This window comes from Dermacentor silvarum, unplaced genomic scaffold (assembly GCF_013339745.2).
Source record: "Dermacentor silvarum isolate Dsil-2018 unplaced genomic scaffold, BIME_Dsil_1.4 Seq131, whole genome shotgun sequence".
NCBI lineage: Eukaryota > Metazoa > Arthropoda > Arachnida > Ixodida > Ixodidae > Dermacentor > Dermacentor silvarum.
Window position 1 is genome coordinate 1 of NW_023605700.1, and position 19,493 is coordinate 19,493.

Genomic DNA, 19,493 nt, shown 5'->3' on the forward strand with positions numbered 1-19,493 from the left:
TCGCACATACAGCGTTCGGCGCGCTGAGCCGTGCTCCCTCAAGGGCTGCAGAAGATAGCGCCAACCTTTCCCTTTCCCTCAAGAACCACTTACCGGCGCCTATGGCGCTGAGCCGTGCTCCCTCAAGGGCTGCAGAAGATAGCGCCAACCTTTCCCTTTCCCTCAAGAACCACTTACCACCGGCGCCGATTTCATATCCATTGACGTCATACGGAACCTCACGGCGACGGCGACGCCGACGGCAGAAATCTGCTTTTGAGTGTCCATATAATTGCTATCGCAATAAAACGTTGCGAGGCGAGAAGGTGGTCAACATTTCCGACGCTGCTCGACGAGTTTCTCGTTCTGATCTCGTCGAAAACCTCCGAGCCGCCCCCAGAGGCCCTGGCAACAGTCACCAACGCCGCGCGCGTTCGGTACGAACGCCGGCAAAACGGCGACGGCGTCGATCGACAACAGTTCGGCGCGTTGCTGGTGCTGCTGCATGTCTAAGTTTATACAGCTGATAAAACTACTATCCTTACTCCGTATAGCTCTCTACTAAGTTGCTATCGCTGCGAACGCGGGCAAAACGGCGACGGCGTCGACAACAGTTCTGCGCGTTGCTGGTGCTGCTGCATGTCAAAGTTTATACAGCTGATAAAACTACTATCCTTACTCTACTAGGTTGCTATCGCAATTGATGCTTCGCCTTTCGGGTGAAACTGCGACATTTTTTTAATGCTTTTCCGACCCGTTGGTGAAAAAAGTGGCATCCAGACACACTGTACCTTAATCGCTTGCGTTACACAGAAGGCAACTTCCGTGTACAATGTGAACTATGCTGTTCCGTGAACGCTGCCACTTGACCAGCACGATCGCACATGTTACGCATTTATTTTCACCGGACATGGTGGTGTTTGCTCATTTCGCGCACAGTCATCTAAAGAAGGAGTGAATGTTAAAATGGTCATTGGTACTGTGTGACCCGACTGAAACCCATGGAAGCTTGGCAGCTGTGTCCAGGTGATTGCGTTCGAGGCAGACAAGATGAATCTGTGGGTATGCGTCATTATTACAAAGGTATTCCTGCTGCTCCTGCTCCTCCCAACCATGCTTTTCAAGAGCCTCTCGCCCTCTTCGCGCAGCGTGACGGTTTAAAACACGCAGTCGTTCATATTAGAAAGTGTTGATAAGCGCGCCCAGTGCCACCACGTCTACAAGGATACACGTTCGAGCTGTTCTTTTGTATTGTATAGTTCGTACTTATATGCTACGACTTCTATTAAGGCGAAATTAATACTTAGGTATCTACGTTATCGGGGCCCTTGGCGGTGACCGTGGCGAAACTATAGCGAAACTGCGCCGTGACGAAAAAGGGCCGACGCCACATACGACACTCAGATTGACGTCACATTTCTCAGAGAGGTTCCCGTAAACAAAGTAAATTAGTGTCCTTGAAAAGAAAATTTTGTAAATTTCGATCGGGCTGGGAATCGAACCGGGCCGCCTCCGGGGTGCGAGACAACCACGCTTTCCTCAAGCCATGGCTGCTCCAGGGTTCTGGTTTACTAAAGGTGTGTATAGTGCGTGGAACAACATGCTCTACTTTAGGTATTACGTTAAGCGTTCAAATGTGGCGTTCAGGAGGTCGCCTTAGTGCTACACGTGTACTTCCCAATGCGGCGCGTTATGTCTTGCAAAAGTCTAGCACCGACTGTATAACTTAATACATTACCAATATGTCTTACAAAGAAGTCTAACCCCGATTGTATGACTTCATGTATTACCAAATGCGCAGCAGGCTTTCGCCTTCTTGTTTCACGCGAGTCTTAACACCTTCGGAACTTTTTGTTGTGTTTTTTCCTGCGCGTACATACCTCTCCGCTCGTCGTCGTCGCTGTCGGGCGTCAGGACGCGGTTGCTCCTCTTGGTGCGAATGGTGGTGGTGGAGGCGCCCAAGGGTGGCCCCGTAGAGCCCAGGCCCAGTCCTCTAAGCGAGGGCACCATCGACGGGGGTGCCTCGCTGCTGGGCGTAGGGCACTGCGAGCGCACCGACTCAGGGAGCAGCTCCACCAGGGTTTTCGTGCGCGGCTGGTACCGCAGCAGCAGCACGCACGTCGACACCAGCGTGTACGCCATCAGCGTGCCTGCGCACAACACAACGTACTGTGGTCACCACATTTCATCACTGATTACCGCTATCTGTCTGTCTGTCTGTCTGTCTGTCTGTCTGTCTGTCTGTCTGTCTGTCTGTCTGTCTGTCTGTCTGTCTGTCTGTCTGTCTGTCTGTCTGTCTGTCTGTCTGTCTGTCTGTCTGTCTGTCTGTCTGTCTGTCTGTCTGTCTGTCTGTCTGTCTGTCTGTCTGTCTGTCTGTCTGTCTGTCTGTCTGTCTGTCTGTCTGTCTGTCTGTCTGTCTGTCTGTCTGTCTGTCTGTCTGTCTGTCTGTCTGTCTGTCTGTCTGTCTGTCTGTCTGTCTGTCTGTCTGTCTGTCTGTCTGTCTGTCTGTCTGTCTGTCTGTCTGTCTGTCTGTCTGTCTGTCTGTCTGTCTGTCTGTCTGTCTGTCTGTCTGTCTGTCTGTCTGTCTGTCTGTCTGTCTGTCTGTCTGTCTGTCTGTCTGTCTGTCTGTCTGTCTGTCTGTCTGTCTGTCTGTCTGTCTGTCTGTCTGTCTGTCTGTCTGTCTGTCTGTCTGTCTGTCTGTCTGTCTGTCTGTCTGTCTGTCTGTCTGTCTGTCTGTCTGTCTGTCTGTCTGTCTGTCTGTCTGTCTGTCTGTCTGTCTGTCTGTCTGTCTGTCTGTCTGTCTGTCTGTCTGTCTGTCTGTCTGTCTGTCTGTCTGTCTGTCTGTCTGTCTGTCTGTCTGTCTGTCTGTCTGTCTGTCTGTCTGTCTGTCTGTCTGTCTGTCTGTCTGTCTGTCTGTCTGTCTGTCTGTCTGTCTGTCTGTCTGTCTGTCTGTCTGTCTGTCTGTCTGTCTGTCTGTCTGTCTGTCTGTCTGTCTGTCTGTCTGTCTGTCTGTCTGTCTGTCTGTCTGTCTGTCTGTCTGTCTGTCTGTCTGTCTGTCTGTCTGTCTGTCTGTCTGTCTGTCTGTCTGTCTGTCTGTCTGTCTGTCTGTCTGTCTGTCTGTCTGTCTGTCTGTCTGTCTGTCTGTCTGTCTGTCTGTCTGTCTGTCTGTCTGTCTGTCTGTCTGTCTGTCTGTCTGTCTGTCTGTCTGTCTGTCTGTCTGTCTGTCTGTCTGTCTGTCTGTCTGTCTGTCTGTCTGTCTGTCTGTCTGTCTGTCTGTCTGTCTGTCTGTCTGTCTGTCTGTCTGTCTGTCTGTCTGTCTGTCTGTCTGTCTGTCTGTCTGTCTGTCTGTCTGTCTGTCTGTCTGTCTGTCTGTCTGTCTGTCTGTCTGTCTGTCTGTCTGTCTGTCTGTCTGTCTGTCTGTCTGTCTGTCTGTCTGTCTGTCTGTCTGTCTGTCTGTCTGTCTGTCTGTCTGTCTGTCTGTCTGTCTGTCTGTCTGTCTGTCTGTCTGTCTGTCTGTCTGTCTGTCTGTCTGTCTGTCTGTCTGTCTGTCTGTCTGTCTGTCTGTCTGTCTGTCTGTCTGTCTGTCTGTCTGTCTGTCTGTCTGTCTGTCTGTCTGTCTGTCTGTCTGTCTGTCTGTCTGTCTGTCTGTCTGGTCTGTCTGTCTGTCTGTCTGTCATGATGCGTTAATAAAATCCCCTAGAGCTACTGCCAAATATGTGCAAATGCGTTTCTTCCCCGTGTGTAGCCTGACCGTTGACAGAGCAGTCCTGTATAAGCGAATGCCAAGACCTTAAATGCCATGGTCGTTGTCGTTGCAATCTCCATCACGGTGACAAACAGTGAAAAAAGAATGTAGAAGAACGAAAAGAAGGTGTGTTTAGCGAGGAAGTGTCGGTTTGCAAAAACGAAACAGGCACACCAGCCGTCAATAAACTCTAAGAGCACTTAGTGTTACAGGTCTTCAGAAAAAATGAGCACGCATAATTATTTAAAAAAATTAAACGGCAACATAGGGCGTCGAACCATTCCCTTGAAAATCGAGGGCCTAGTAGTCGGATGACAACAGGGAGGCAGTGTTTATTTTGTTTTTATTTTTTTATTGACAAGATCAATCTCTCACTCGGAGCCACTGCCATTGTCACGTGTCACATACTCCGTGTACGAGGCGCCAACGCCGGGCCAAATTCCAAAGCCGACTTATCAGCTTCCGAAAATAACCCCACGAAAGCAAGGACAATTAATAAGGGGTCCTCTGGTGCGCCAGCGAACGCCAGTTGTGGTCCAAAGCAGTCATAGCAGTCAATTCAGCAGTCAGAGCCCAGAGTTGTCGAAACACAACAAAATATGTTCTTCAAATAACGCAGTTACACACACACACATACACACTTATGCTAGGCACAACACAATGGAATTCAGATGGGTATTAAGAAAGCACAAGAGAATAATTATCGACGAGCACTAAAAGTCCAACTCGTAAAGTACAGAATGAATAGGAACACAAAGCGTCCAATCGTATTCACCCGTGCTGGTCTTGAGCCAGACGATCTCAGCGTAGCTCGAGGCAAATCTCGAAGAACGAACTTCTTCCGGAAATGTGGACGCTCGATGAACTCGTCGGTTAGCTTGCCGCGGAATCCCCTTCTTCCGCAGACGGTCGGTCTTCACGTCACGTCCCTTCACCGGCGTATCCCCTTCTGATTCCCGCCCGGCGCTTTTATTGCCTTCACCGGCGCTCGTGATCCCGTAGCATGAACAAAGCCTGGGAATTTTCTAGACATTTCTCGCGTTTTCGACCGCGGCCGTCGGAGCGTCGTCGAGGAGGGTGGTGAATGATCCGTAGGCGCAAGTCGGGTCACCGTAGCAGGGTTGTCGTCCTCCCCCCTCTCTCTCTCTGCTCACCGGGTGAGAGGTTGTTCCAGCGCGCGCGCTTTCTCTCTTTCTGTCTCTCTCGTTACCGTTGCGTTCGCGTATCTTGTGGAAGCTTCCGGACTCCGTTGGTCACGTCGGCTGTCCGTGGTGCATGCGCTCTCTTCCTCTGTCGAAGCTGCCGCGGGGCCGTCTTGTTTCCTTGGTGGCTTGAGTGATGCGCGGCACGCGCTTAGATTATGCGCTCTTTTGTGACACCACGTGATTCGGTGTTCCGGAGGAATGACTTCGTTTCCTCCAACGCCCCGTTCTATCTCTGCCAAAGAGCAAGCAAAGTGCCCAGTTGACAACATTGGAGCTACACTGTGGCAACGTGAAAAGAACGCAGGCAAACACGGAGGACGTCGCGAGCGGAAATTCGCTTCCGGTTTTCGCCGACCCGACTGTTGCGACTCTTGCGTTTCCTGGCCCTCCGGTGGTAACTTCCGCGCAGTGCCTCGTGTCCATAAGGCTGCGGGTTATCTGCCGTTTCCGGATCCGCTCTCGCACTCTTTCAATAGTTCCAGTTCTACTTGCGCGGGCGTTTGTGTGTGCATGTGCGCGTGCATGAGGTGCCCACGCTGTGGTGTCACTATAGGATCAGCGGCTCCCAGGGCGGCGACCCGCGGCGCCTCCCCCCCCCCCCTTCCCACTCCCTTACCCTCTATCCTGCCCTCTCGTTTCAAGCAGCGAAGCACAATTTTATGCTCATCGTTTGCTGCAGCTTGGAGCTTTGAGCTTTGGACGAAGATGTCCAAAGTAACCAGTGCACCCTGTACACAACTCCCAATTCAGCACGACATAACCTCGAAAGCACATATTTACGTATTTATTTTGTATTAAGAGGCAAAAAACAGGAGTGTGTAATTTTTCTTTCGTTTTTTCAAAATGAACTCTTCTCAAAACATAAACAGAGCAAATAGTTTAGTCAAGTAAATGTCCAGGTGAACATTAGAAAAAATGAACGTGTACGTAAACAACATGAGAAATTCATATTTTAAGCATGCAGAAAAAGACCTGTAGAAATGTGGGTATGCATGTGTATTTACAGAGTATGCACAGTGCATGCATAGCTACACGCGGTGCACATTGCATACGTAGCCGCGTTGATACATACACAAGAATACATTATTCCCATTTTTCAAGTGAAGTTGAAACGAACACTTCGGAAGGAGAAAACGTGAAAGGAGAGGAAAATGAAAACGAGCCAGAAATAGTAGGCGACTAGGCGAAGATGAATACAGTCTCAGTAGAGCGTGTTGTATTAAAAAAAAAAGCTTTCGGAAGAATATTAAAGCACAAATTTATGCTAATCTCGCACTATCCGCTAACGCATTCGGTCCCGGCGAGGAAGTATTTCTACGGCAGTTACAGCGAAAGCTACGCGCTTGTATCTGCGAAACATTTTATGTATCTTTCAGGGGCGACGTCTCTAAGGTATATTTCATGTGACCTCCCCGTTCTAAAGCACTTAAGTCATTAAGCTTTGCTAAGGGCATATTCCTACAGATCTCCATTATTTTTTTTTCTGTAATCAGCGCATAGTGACACTGCTCCACTCAGCGAAAGGCACCCGGCGCCTTTTCGTTTATATCACAAATCATTATTTGATATTTCTTGCCACTCATCCCCCCCCCCCTCCTGCCGCTGCACGCGGAATAGTCCGCCTACATCCCTCCCCCGCCCCTAGTGACGTCATTGTGCCCGCGTTTAATATGTTTTTTCCAGGGCCGCTTAGGCTTTTGAACCAGGTGCAGTAAGTTCTGAAGACAACAAGGCAGCCACAAAAATTAAGCGACCGTATACAGCTGTGTATTCCCGGCGTCCAATTGCTTGCATCCGCGGTAGCTAGAGCACTCGAGCTAGTGTTGTGGTCGAGTCGTCACTCCAGGTAAACGAATGAAATACTATGGTCGCTACGATTACGACGCATCCCTTCGAGTGGCACCGGTACGCTATCCGCGCTAATATATTCCTGTTGCGGCGCATGGGTGAACGCAGATGGAAGCAAATAACGATGAAGAAATGAAACGACAGGACCATGTCGTCTATCGTGTTTTGATCGTGTTGTTACTTGTTACGTGAGTTAGCAGTCAACCTAAATCCTTACATTACTTGAGACAGTGGAGTTACAAACGAACAACCGAGCAGGCTGGCGGAGTAGAATGTTCTCGATGAATTACCAGAATTGTGGCGCAGCAAAATACGAGGACCGGCAGAAGCAACATAGACAGGCGCGCACGCGGAAATATAGTTGAATAAAACACGTTGCTAGGCTATAGCTGGTTCACACACGTTGCCATCGTCCATCGTCTTTTGCCGCGCCACTATTCTGGTAATCAATCATGCACCAACTACCACAGGAACGTGTTTTATTGTAGTACGCTATCCCGTCGTGCTCGGCGTGGCTGCGGCCATCTGTGACGTCAAAAGTCCTCCTCGCGCCAGGTCACAGAAAGCATATAGGAACCATAGAACGCAGCGCGCGGACGCGAGGTGTTGCAGTTTGAAGTCACTCTCCCGCAAGGTTTTAAACACGTATTAGAATATGTTCGAGGCATCGTTAGTCAGCAAGAATTCGTTAGATACACCTGTGTATCCAAAGAGATAAAAAAATATGTCTCAAGTCTGAAATTTGATGTCAGTACACATTCAAGATTTGACATTCCTCGAACAAGATTGCAAAGTCACAATGCGAACGACTTGACGCGGCGGATTAGTTGCTATGGAGTGTTCTTCTACGACTGAGCGCGAGCTCACCAGTTCGATTGCCAGCCACGGCGGTCGCAGTCTGAAGGGGGCGTAATACAAAATCGTTTGCGTACCACGCGCACACGACATAGAGTCCAAGGTGGGCCAAATTAATCCGGTGCCTTATAAATAACGGAAAGTTGGGCGAGCTTGTACGAGTTCGTGGTTGGCGTAGCAGCGCAGGTTAGACGAGAAACAGAATACGGCAAGACAACCGGACATCTCCTTTTCGATCGGTCTTATATCCTCGCCTATACTTTCCGTCTTGGCCTGTTACGCCAACATTCGGACCCTGCCCCCTACACGACGTCCCTCATAATCCAATGTGAAATTTCAAAACGTCAAACGCCCCATTTTTTCTTTTCTTTTTTTGCTCACAAATGTTTACGAATACATTAATTCAAGGAGTGAAAAAGACCCTTGCGGGAAATCCTCTATATGTTTCTTGGGTATGTTCTCTCTTGCTCGTGTGGGACCGAGCGAGCAAAATAAGAGAACACGCGTTCCTCTCGTCTCGTGGGCGTACCTATGGACATCATTTCGACGAGGACGTCGAGGCTCAGGACGATGGAGACGACAGCAGTGGCTCCACCCAGCAGAAGAGTGGCGAACGCGGGCGTCTCCGTCACTGGCCACACCTTGGACAGGGCCCTGCGTGTTCGGAGGAGTCACGCACTCTTGCAGAAAAAAACAAAAACATCGAGCATGATATTAAATGGCATCTGAACAGAAACTCTATTGAAAGCTGCAAAATACCAATGGAAGAACGGCAGAACTTGAATACCGTTTCGAGAAGGGGTGGCGTAGCCATTTGAAATGTTCGGCCTTGTTTGAATGTTCAATTTGCATTCCAGTAGCTCGCAACGTTTCGAGCGCCACATTTACAGAAGTGATGCGGAATTGATGCAGAATACGTATAAATTCCGTAAAAAAATCTGGTAATATAGCACAGTAACACGTTGAATTATTCTACTACGTGTGAATGCGAATGAATGCGTCGCGAAAAGCTCGCACAGATAGACGTTTTCAATTTCGAGAGCGAGAAAAAAAAAAAAAAAAAAAGAAAAAGCCGCCGCTACCGCTAGCCGGAAAGGAAATAGAACCCGAAACGCTGGGAATCAGCTCGGTTCCGCAGCATGGCCTTCGACATCGGGGTAGAACCAGTGACTCGTTGAGAATCTCGGAGGCTACATTTGCTGGGATCTCCATCGCGTCCATTAACCACTAAGTGCCCGCGTCGTCTGCTAAGCTGCCATTTAAACGCTGTTGGTTAAAAAAAGAAAATAGACAATCACTCGGCCTGCAGTTTTGCCAAGATTGCTTCGATATTGTACACTACATATTAGTAACTATAATTTAGCCACCGAAGTGAAATTTCCTTTGATGTTGGCTTTTAGAGAACACCGCCGTCTGGCAGTCCATCCCGCCCGCACCTGAATATGAGGCCGTCCTTGGCCATGGCGTACACCACGCGTGGCATGGGGAACATGGAGCCCAGCATGGAGACCACAAGGCCCGCGAGCGCTCCGAGGGCCACGATGTAGTGGCAGGAGTAGGCACCTCTTTGCGCGAACATCTCCACCAGGCCCGCGCCGGCGTTGATTTGGCTGTACGGCACGATGAGCGTCACCTGCAACCCGTTTTGAGAAAGATGCATTAGATCAATTCATTCTTTCATTCATTCATTTCAGTTTTATTTTCCAGAAAAAAAATACACATTTCTGGTAAGGATACCTGGACAAACATCTGTTTTTTGACAGCTTGAGTGGGCCCGGGCAACCTGGAAACTGCTAGCAGTGGTGACGTTCAGGAGATGAAACAGATTATTGATAAAACATAGCCATTAATAAACCAAATAGGTTACACATACAAATACACCAGGCGACTCCAAAGATTGCAGGAACTTACGCCAAAGGTCGCTCTTCGAGTTGAACGACGTTCTTGAACCTTGAAGTGGTTAGTGCGCTATCAAAGCCCTCTTAATTAGCACGTTCTAGAACGCTTTTCCTTTCGATAATCTATTAGTCTTCTAGTCCTTAGTATTCTAGTCTCGGTAGTCTTTCACTCGAGTTCCACTATAGTCCGATAGTCCAGAAAGCGGGAGACAGCGGAGCCGCGCGACTGAAATGGTCACTTGCACGTTTTACACTGTCTTTCCGGCGTGCTTTAGTTTGCGCAGTCGAAGACGTGGCGTTCCTGCCGGTTGCGTGGACGGCGCGGGTATCCACTACCCTATAGATAATTTTTTGATGGTGCGTATTATATCACGTCTATGGCTAACGGCACTTCACAACAGATTTAAAGCACGACTAAAAAGATACAATGCCACAGAATGTTAATTGTGCTGCGCATCTGTGCTCAAGTCCTGCTAGTCATAGACGTTAAATACGTATCGCAAAAAAAAAAAAAGAAGATCTATAGGGTAATGGAAACCCACGCCGTCTACTCGACCGGCAGGAACGCCATGCCTTGGACTGCGCAAACTAAAACACGCCGGAAAAGTCGATTGCTTCCAAAAAGCCAAATTACAGATCTACAACGCTCTATTTTTGTTTTAGTTAAACTACCGTAGCCTTGTCTGCGCTACAACGACGAAAACTAGAATAAACAGACTTTTGTTACTGCAAAAGGAAGCTGTCCATTATATAGGGAGCATTGACTTCCCTTCTACAACAAATAACACGTTTCTAGCCTGCAGTGTGATTTTAGCAGATAATATTTATGAGCATACATTACTACAATCAATTAGTTTTTATTGCCATATGTCGAAAATTTGTCCATTTTACTAGTTACCTTGGAACCCCACAGTAACACTAACTGCACACGAAATCCATAAATATTGAAAGTACCGAATTTTCGCACTTATTACAAACTACAGTCCCTACAGTCCCAAAATACCTACAACACTTAATAATTACAAAAGCACAGTACATTTAGAGAGGAAATGGTTACGTCACCGCTTCTTGACGCTGCAATTTTCATCTTATTGTATTACGTTTGCTTATTTGCGTACACTGTAATTTTCATACAATTAAGAATTTGCGATTAAACATTTTCTAAAATCAGCAATGCATCTTATAACTTTCCTAATAAAACTATTAAGTGATATTGGTGTCACCCGAATAAATGATGAAGGTTCATGTTTAATATCAACGAGCGAGTGACATTTTTTTGCATTAGTTCCTGCTACAGTGTTGAGGATAGTTAGGCGAGAAAAAAAATTATTTCTTTTTTCTGGGATGTGTGGCTGTTTACACCTGTGTGAGTACGGTTTGTTTAATTTGGTTAAGCTGTACTTGCTGCAATTATGTATGCATTGTCTGCCATGTGATGGAACCCTGGGCCCTCTTCAAGATGCCGTGACAGCGTTCTGTGCCCAGGGGTTCCTCCAGCGTACTTACGGGTAAGTAAAATGAACTTATTTGAAAAGTGAGAGAGCGCAATCAGAACACTGCAAAGATGATCGAGTTGACGAAAAGAATGAAAAAAATAAGACGCACCGATGCTTTTCTTTCTTCTTCTTTCTCTTTCTTTTTTCTTGTAAAGCAAGATCTTGCACAGAAACTATCTCCGAACTACGACAGCATGAGTGTCCCTTCCGGTATACGCACCATCATGCTGGAGGTGATGTATGCGGTGAGCACGATGGCCAGACTGAGGATGATGGCCGTGGGTATGGCAACCTTGGGGTTCTCCGCCTCCTCGCCCGTCGTGGCGATGATGTCGAAGCCGATGAACGCGTAGAAGCACGTTGCAGCGCCGGCCATAACCTGCGCCACAAAGTTGTGTTCGCGCGAGTTGTTTCGTCTCACAAACTACGGCATACGAAGCGACGCCTGTAAGACGAGAGCGTGTACACGAAATAAGTTCGAACAAAGCAAGCACCGGCCGCCGAGCCAATCAGGTACTCGAGGATCATGTTCCAGCCGATGACGAAGGCCACAAACTCGCCCACCGTCACGTAGCAGTACATGTATCTAACGAGGCAACAATCTAACGATTACACAATAGCTCTTGTGTTTCTGAAGTCATGAGCGGTCATTCGCGGCTAGGTTTTAAAGAGGTTCTTTTTCCTTTTTTTTTTCGATGGTCGCATCTTAAGAACGTAAAGTCTGGGATGGGTGTTGCGGGAGAAGTGTCAATATGATAGTGACAGAGATAGTACGTGGAAAACACTTCGTCACGAATTAATGCGAACAATCAAAACTTCTGCTTGGATTATGCATGACCTGCAGTGTAAGTAAATGAATGAATGAATGAATGAATGAATGAATGAATGAATGAATGAATGAATGAATGAATGAATGAATGTGACAACTTCGTGAACCCTTTGTTCTGTTTCCTCATGGTACGGGATTTGGACAAAGTACTTTATTCCTGCGTTGCTCGAGCTATGCCACGCGACATTATTATTTAGCATGTGTATTTCAACGCGAATGCGATATACGTGTGTATTCGTGAATGCCTAACCTTGACATCAAACATATTACGGGGGAAAAAAATAAAAAAAGATGTCAGCAAGTACTGCGTCTTCACATAACTCTGTAAAGGCTACTTCACCTGCAAAAGAGTGTTAGCGTGAAAAAGCCAACTTTTCGACAAACTAGCACGCGTGACATTTGACGTTTCAGTAGGTTAAAAGTGTCATTTGCTTAAACTATATCTCTCACAGGACACCTTGCCGCCACGAATGCATCGCACATTTCGGCGCAACCAATTATCCGGCCCTGTACGTGTTTGCGCCACCGAAATTGACGAGGCCCGCAATGGAAGCGTTTTCCAAATAATCCAGTTCGTCGCGGAGGCTAAGCCGCTGCGGTGTCATGTGCGGGAAGGTGTTCAGCTGAAGACTATACAACACGCGGAAGAAAATTATCACGATTACTGACGATACGCTAACAATAAAATGGGAAGAACCGCGCTGGCATTCTAAGAGCATCAAGCACGGCAGGATTTTTCGGGCCAAGCGTACGCACCCCGGACCAGCCAAAAGGAAGGAATCCCCCGTGCTTGGTCCAGTTATCAGTATTGATGTAGAAGAGTCCGGCACCCATGATGAACACCCACACGGCAAAGTTGAGGCAGTTGAGAATATTGTTGAACAGCAGCGACTTCTTGACGCCGGCAAGCATGAGCGCACTCATCAGCACAGTGATGATGCCGGCCAGCAGGTCTGGTGTGTGGCCTGCAGACAAACGCCAAAACAGACGACAATTATTTACAGACTGACATAAGACATGCGTCTGCATTGCGAATACCATATCGAAAAAAGAAATAGAAAATGCGTTACCGAAACAGCGCTACATCCACATAGATTATTATACTCGCAAACGAAAAAAAAAAAAAATCTCGTAAGAGAACAGTGTACAGAGGTCAACACTCATGTCTAGAACACACTCGCATGGGCCAAAGCAGCCACGAAAGCTTAAGCCGACCACCAGGTCGAGAGCAATCGATGGAAACTGTAAATTTAGTCACGCAAGCTCACATACAACCGATTTTGTGCCCCATGTCGTCATCAGATTCACCAGCGCAGTCCTGCGAACATGATTCGCGCGTTCTAGAGATGTGTGCTGACCTCTGTACGTGCGACATTCAACGAACTCTCGTTTTTTCTGATGGTGGCACTGTGGCTCTTGTAAACATACGACAAAAAGCACAGGTTTTGCGAAGCACTTGCTGTGCTTTGAAATGATGTACTCGACAATATTGTATATCACGTAGCAGTGAGTATGGGAAGCAGAAAAGAAGAAAGGGAAAACAAAAAAGAAACGAAGAAGCATAAGCAGAAAAGGGAACTTATTTTTGTGCTTTCCGGAAGCATTCCTACTTTTCCAATCCTATTGGGGTTATTTCGTTAGAATACGTTCATTCCAGGTAGTAATTTTCATCTATTGACTTAACGTGCTTTTAGTATATTCAGGAGTACTTTCTTTCTCGTGACTGTAATTTCAACTGCATTATCCCTGATAACTCTGATTACACTAGCTGCAAGATAGATAGATAGATAGATAGATAGATAGATTAGATAGATAGATAGATAGATAGATAGATAGATAGATAGATAGATAGATAGATAGATAGATAGATAGATAGATAGATAGATAGATAGATAGATAGATAGATAGATAGATAGATAGATAGATAGATAGATAGATACATACTCCCTCCGCAATCTGCAAGCTGGTCAACCAATCAATTTATTACTCGACCTTACTTTTCAGCACACACTTGAGGCACAGTATCGATACTGCTGGGTGCACCTTTCAGCCCATATAGTCCACTGTGGAACGTAAGCTGTTTCGAACGCCGTGTTAACGTTAGCTCATTACATTCAATCTTGCAACCAAAGTTGATCCGCTGACCGGACGTGAGCGTGCGGACGTTACATTCACGGCTCGCGGAGGAGGAGGTTGCCGGTCACCAATGATGGTTCCGAAGGTGTTCCGGAAGGCTTCGCTGATGGCGCCTCCCAGCATGGCGTCGATGCAGGCGCTGATGGCGCAAGCACCGGCCGCCGAGCCGATCAGGTACTCGAGGATCATGTTCCAGCCAATCACGAAGGCCACGAACTCGCCCACCGTCACGTAGCTGTACATGTATGCAGAGCCCGTTGTGTGCGGAACCCGCACGCCGAACTCCGCGTAGCATACGCCTGCGAAAAGGAATCGATAGCGCGGTATGAGCAGCGTGCACTGGTGAACAATATCAACAACCAAGCAATTACTGTTATCAGTCATTGAAAACGCATAAGCACCACACGATTGGGAGAGATATATAGTCGAACTCGTATACTATATCGTATATGAAAGGGATCACAAACAAGTTCGATGTATAGGTAATTCGATCCATAAAATGAATATTTTATAACAGAAACTTTCAAAATGATTTCACAGCTGTCCCGTATACACAATAATTCGTTATATGTAGGTTCGACATATCCGGGTTCGACTTAGTACAGTTATTATGATGAAGCAACTGAGAGGACAATCTTGATCAAAGTTCTGACCAGCTACTCAGCATTGCGAAGGGTAATGAAAGTGAAAAGAATGGAAACAGAAAGAGGTGTTGGTGGTGATGACGAATACGGCTGTTTGAATGGACATGAGCAGCAAAGGCGCTTCAAGGTCATATATACAGGCCACCCCATCACACAATAGAGATAAATGAAGCAGACTATTGTGGCCACCTCGTGAAAGGGTCACCACATTCATCCGCTTGAAGAGGGGATAAGAAAGAAGGCAAAGAGACAACACGAAGGAGCACAGCGCACGTCACGTAATGATAGATCACTACTGACGAAGATGTAAGTCCCGCGGCTGAGAAGAACTTCTTGCACCGGCTGTGGAGCTCGACCACTCGGGGATAAGAAGACAGTGAGGGAATATCGTGGAACAACAGGCGGGCAAGAGTTGCTCAGCAGTATGTATACTGTGCCCGAGGTTATCACACAATAACACCTTGCTTCTTGCAGCGTTATGACCGCGGAGATGTAGACCTGTGGGCCTTCGCTATCAAGGTTTTGTCCCATATACCACCGACCCTCTTAATTTAACTATACACGCCCTGGTTTGCGACCAGAATCGTGCGCATACTTAACACTCAGCAAGTTTTACTTGACCTTTTCTAGGCCCTGAGTCAGACGCCACTTCTTTTAAAAACGAGCTCCCACCCTGACATCTGCGGGGAATACAAGTGTTACAATGAACAGAAAAGATGTTGATGTAGTCGCGTATTCTTGCGTCGGCGTCTTCTCTTTATTCTTTGAGACGTTCGTTTAGACTTGGCCTTCTGCCTTACCATCACGGTTTTGAGATGAGATAAGAAGTTTTTCCTGGCGGTAAGAAGGGTTTGTGTGGTTTTACAAGAACTTTCTCCCGACTTTGCATATACTTTCGGTTCACCAAACATATCCGCAAGCCTCGGCATTAAGTCCAGTGTAGGCATACGCTTAAGACAGGACGCTCCTGTTGACACAGTGGCAGGGCTTTCAGCGCCACGTCGCCGCAAGTGAAAGGCTTCTTTCACCGCCTACCAAAACCTGTGCAAGAAGCCGGAATCATTTTCAAAGGACGTTTTACGCTAACCAGGCTTCTCTTCGGGCTTTACACGAGCTTCTCTTGGATTACTTCAACGTTTCATCAGAGAAACGCGACAGTGTAAACAAGTAACCTTTATATTCAGCAACAGCTGTCTCTCAGGGCCGCCTTTCAGGGTGCAATACATTTTTTATGTATTCTCTGAGCACAAAACTTGTACCGTGTCCTAAGAGTAAAGCTCTAGAAATAATTTCCCACTCTTTCTTTCTTGTTCGTAGGTTATGACGCGCCTGTTTCTTTTAAAAAGATTTCCTTTGACAGAAATGTCATATTATTTAGGAGTGCAATAACTGTATATGTGCCCCCAAATTCTTTACATATGCAAATAATTTCTTTCGTATCAGAGAACTACAGCTAAATAAAATCTTGAAAAAAATTGAGAGCACAATTTTCTATTGTTTGTTTTATGACACCAGCATAATTACAGTAGTCGTAATAGCTTCTCGGCTCTCTCGCAATCGGTTGCCCTGGGTTCTGTCAGGTTCTTAATTTTATCTCTCGTAGAGAGTGCTTTATGTGCCTAATCTGCGCGCTTATTTAAATGCACCTTCCTCGCGAAACCATGTCGGGGTTTTCACCTGCGTCAAGTCGTTAAGACGTCCCCAGTTTTGTCTGAGCTGCTCTAGCGGTGCACCACACATCGAAATGGAAAGTATAAAATAAGAGCAACGCCTGGGGTGAAGAAAGCAAGCTCAGTATTATGGGGCTTGCTATACGGTTAAGCCTGCCCCTCTGTTGCTTACTTTCAAGCTGAGCAGCTCTGTCTAATATATGATAGCGTTTTCTTCTCCCTCGACACGCGACTTGAGTGCCCCAGACAGGAGCGTGGACGTCTTACACTGTGCTCATGGATACAGTGTACTAGAACAGCGCAGTGAAGCGACTATCGGGGGCTGCGCCTTGACAGAGCTTCAGGGTAGGTGGCGAACATAGCGGCGGCGCTGCAGTCGCCGACTACGCCATGTCCCTTGACAACATATGTGCGAGATTTGGCGTAATCAAGACGTTTCGGCTGCGTGTTCCTTTATTTTGTGCATGTTTTGCGACATAGTTCTTGTATAAACGGCGACTCCTTGCTTTCACAATGGGTAAGCAACGCTTGAACCATGGCTACACCCCTGGATGTAGCACTGGATACACTCGAGCGGACGCTATAAAGAAGCCCTCGCTTTTCAAGGCACCTGCGGGCCCCGAACGACAGAGCTTATGGCAGAGGAACTTCCACAGAGCAGATAAAGCACTTACGGAGGATTATGCAGCTTGTGAACTACACTTTGAGCCACACTTTGTTGTGAGGGACTATGTGCATGTAATGAAGGGCGAAGAAGTTCGTCTACCACGAGGAAAGCCTACGCTTTCGTCAGACGCCGCGCCAACAATCTTACCGAATGCCCCGGCGTACTTAAGCAAGCGTGTGGTGCCGAGAAGGAACCTATAGAAAACGCAAGGCTGAGGAGATCAACAGACCAGTTAAAAAGGTACTGTTCTCAAGTGCTGCAGAGCGTCAGGCTGTAGACGAGCCTACTGATGTTTGCGAGACATTTTGTGTGTACGGCCTTTCTCTTTCCTCCTTCTCCTTTGTGTGTACGAGCACATGGCGATGTGAATTCTGTTCTGCAGACTGTCGCCACGCTTAAGAATGTAACTCCGCCTACTAAGCGGTGGGTTCTGCATGAGATGCATGACGCGGAAGGAGTTTGTTTCACTTAGGGCACCTTTAGCATGGATGTGGCAACGCTCACACGACAATAATGGCGGGTCCAATCGTGTACAATAAAGCGGTTGGTCGTCAGCGACATTCAGGCGCTTGTATAACTTGCGCCTTTCGTCTTGACTCCATTGCTATGGCAGCTTGAAAGTATTTCTACAAGTAGGGGACAAAAATAGTTGTCACGAAAATATAGCTCCATAGAATCCACCCTAGAAACGATAGAGGAGGGGGGGGGGGTATTGGTTGTATTTTGGCGTCCATGCTGCACAGTAATGCTTCGCACTACTTCCGATGCATTTCCCTTGGTCAAATGAAGAAGCGACTCCGTGTTTACAACGACAGAAACAGAGAGACAGAAAGAAATCGCAGCATATGCACGAAGTGAATGATGATGAGTGGGCGAAGCACCGGGGGATCATTCGGGTAAACCACAGCTACGGAAGAGAGATAAAGAGAGCGCGCGTCGGGAACGAGAGAGAAAATTACACCATCTTCCCGTAGGGGAACCCTGAGTAGTATGCGAAGCAGCCATGGGGTCGACTCAAGGTAGTTTTATCAGCTGTATAAACTTGGACATGCAGCAGCACCAGGAACGCGCAGAACTGTTGTCGACGCTGTCGGCGTTTTGCCCGCGTTCGCACCGAACGCGCGCAAAGTGGAACCGGAACTGGAACCGGAACCGAAAGTGGAACCGTAACCGGAAGTGGAACCGGAACGCCATCTAGTGAACACTTCATAAAACTACAGGTGGCTACGGACACACAACGCCATCCATTGAGCAATTCATAAACTAGAGGTGGCTACATACTACTACTACTACAGAGGAGGGAACGACCCACACCCTAAGGAGCTTCGCCCCTAAAAAAAAGATCACAAGTTTTAGTCCTTGCTCTAGTACTTTATACAGTTACTTAGTGATTATCGCCACCAACAGCTATCGTCACTTCGACGCACGGTCACATGGTGGAGAGCACTGCGCAATTCAGCGCACCTGCCGTGCAACCGAGAAATGGCAACATGGCCGCCGCCGCACCCCAAGTCACGTGCCTCTCTACGTCACGCCACTCCGCTGCTCCTCCTTACCCACTCCGTCATTTTCTCCCCGCCAGCTGCCCCCCGAGAACATACTGCGTTACATCCGTCAAGGCCAAAGCTTTATCCGTATAATGCTGTCGCATTATAGGGACACTGAAGATAAAGAAAACAATATTTGAGCTATCTTATTAAATTACCTTTACACAATTAAAAAAAGAACAAGTGCTGTTACAGCGAGAAGACGTTTGGTAAACAGCAACAGACGCCGAAACGAGATACGGGTGCAAATCAAACCCTGACTGCGACGGTCGCATTTAGATGGAAGCGAAATGCAAGAAAAAAATGAAAAAAAAAAAAAACAGCCGACTGTACTGTGCATTGGGTGCACCTTTAAAGAACACCAGGCGGTTTAAATCAAGCCGGAGACCCCCACAATGGCATGCCGCGTAATAATATTGGTTTTGGCATGCAAAACCTCAGAATTTAAATAATTATAACGTCGCTTTGAAGTTTTCGTACCACCTCGCTGTGACGTCAAGAACTTTTTGACGACGTCTGTTCGAGCCTATAGCTCAATTTTTATTCGTATGAAAATGGACTACACTGTATTCTAAGGAAAAAAAAAGAGCAAAAGACTGAATTTAGGAAGTTTCGAGAATTGTTAGTGAGCCACAAACTCCCAAATGCGAAAATATTTTTTCCCTATCCGTGACGTCACACTGAAGTTTCGGCCCCGTGCATGCTTCTCGCGGAAAATTCGAAAAAAAAATAATTCTCACCTTCATTTTCTCTTCTAATAATCAACCTATTGCCACCAAAACTATGAAAATAGAGTTCTTCAAGAACACTTTATCAATTGAAAGATATTTAGTCGTTCCTTTTACTCTCTTTTTAAAGCATTTGCGAGGACATATATCCTGCGCTATAGGATCAGGATCGCAACTACCAAAACCCTTCAGCATGTACCCAGCCTCCGAGATCGGCCCGCGTTAGGTTACTCGAATGGAAGAACG

The 19,493-nt window shown here is 47.1% G+C and overlaps 1 protein-coding gene across 1 annotated transcript in view; it reads right to left on the bottom strand.

The window, feature by feature from the left end:
• Nucleotides 1-1,859: 1,859 nt before the first annotated feature.
• LOC119434567 (probable cationic amino acid transporter) overlaps nt 1,860-19,493 on the bottom strand; it is a gene marked incomplete at both ends in the record, with an annotated part of 37,754 nt that continues 20,120 nt past the window's right edge. Inside the window, 6 exons of the mRNA XM_037701710.1 lie at nt 1,860-2,129; nt 8,162-8,286; nt 9,069-9,265; nt 11,247-11,405; nt 12,612-12,820; nt 14,060-14,290. Coding sequence (XP_037557638.1) covers nt 1,860-2,129; nt 8,162-8,286; nt 9,069-9,265; nt 11,247-11,405; nt 12,612-12,820; nt 14,060-14,290 — 1,191 coding nt within the window. The remainder of the gene's footprint in view (nt 2,130-8,161; nt 8,287-9,068; nt 9,266-11,246; nt 11,406-12,611; nt 12,821-14,059; nt 14,291-19,493) is intronic.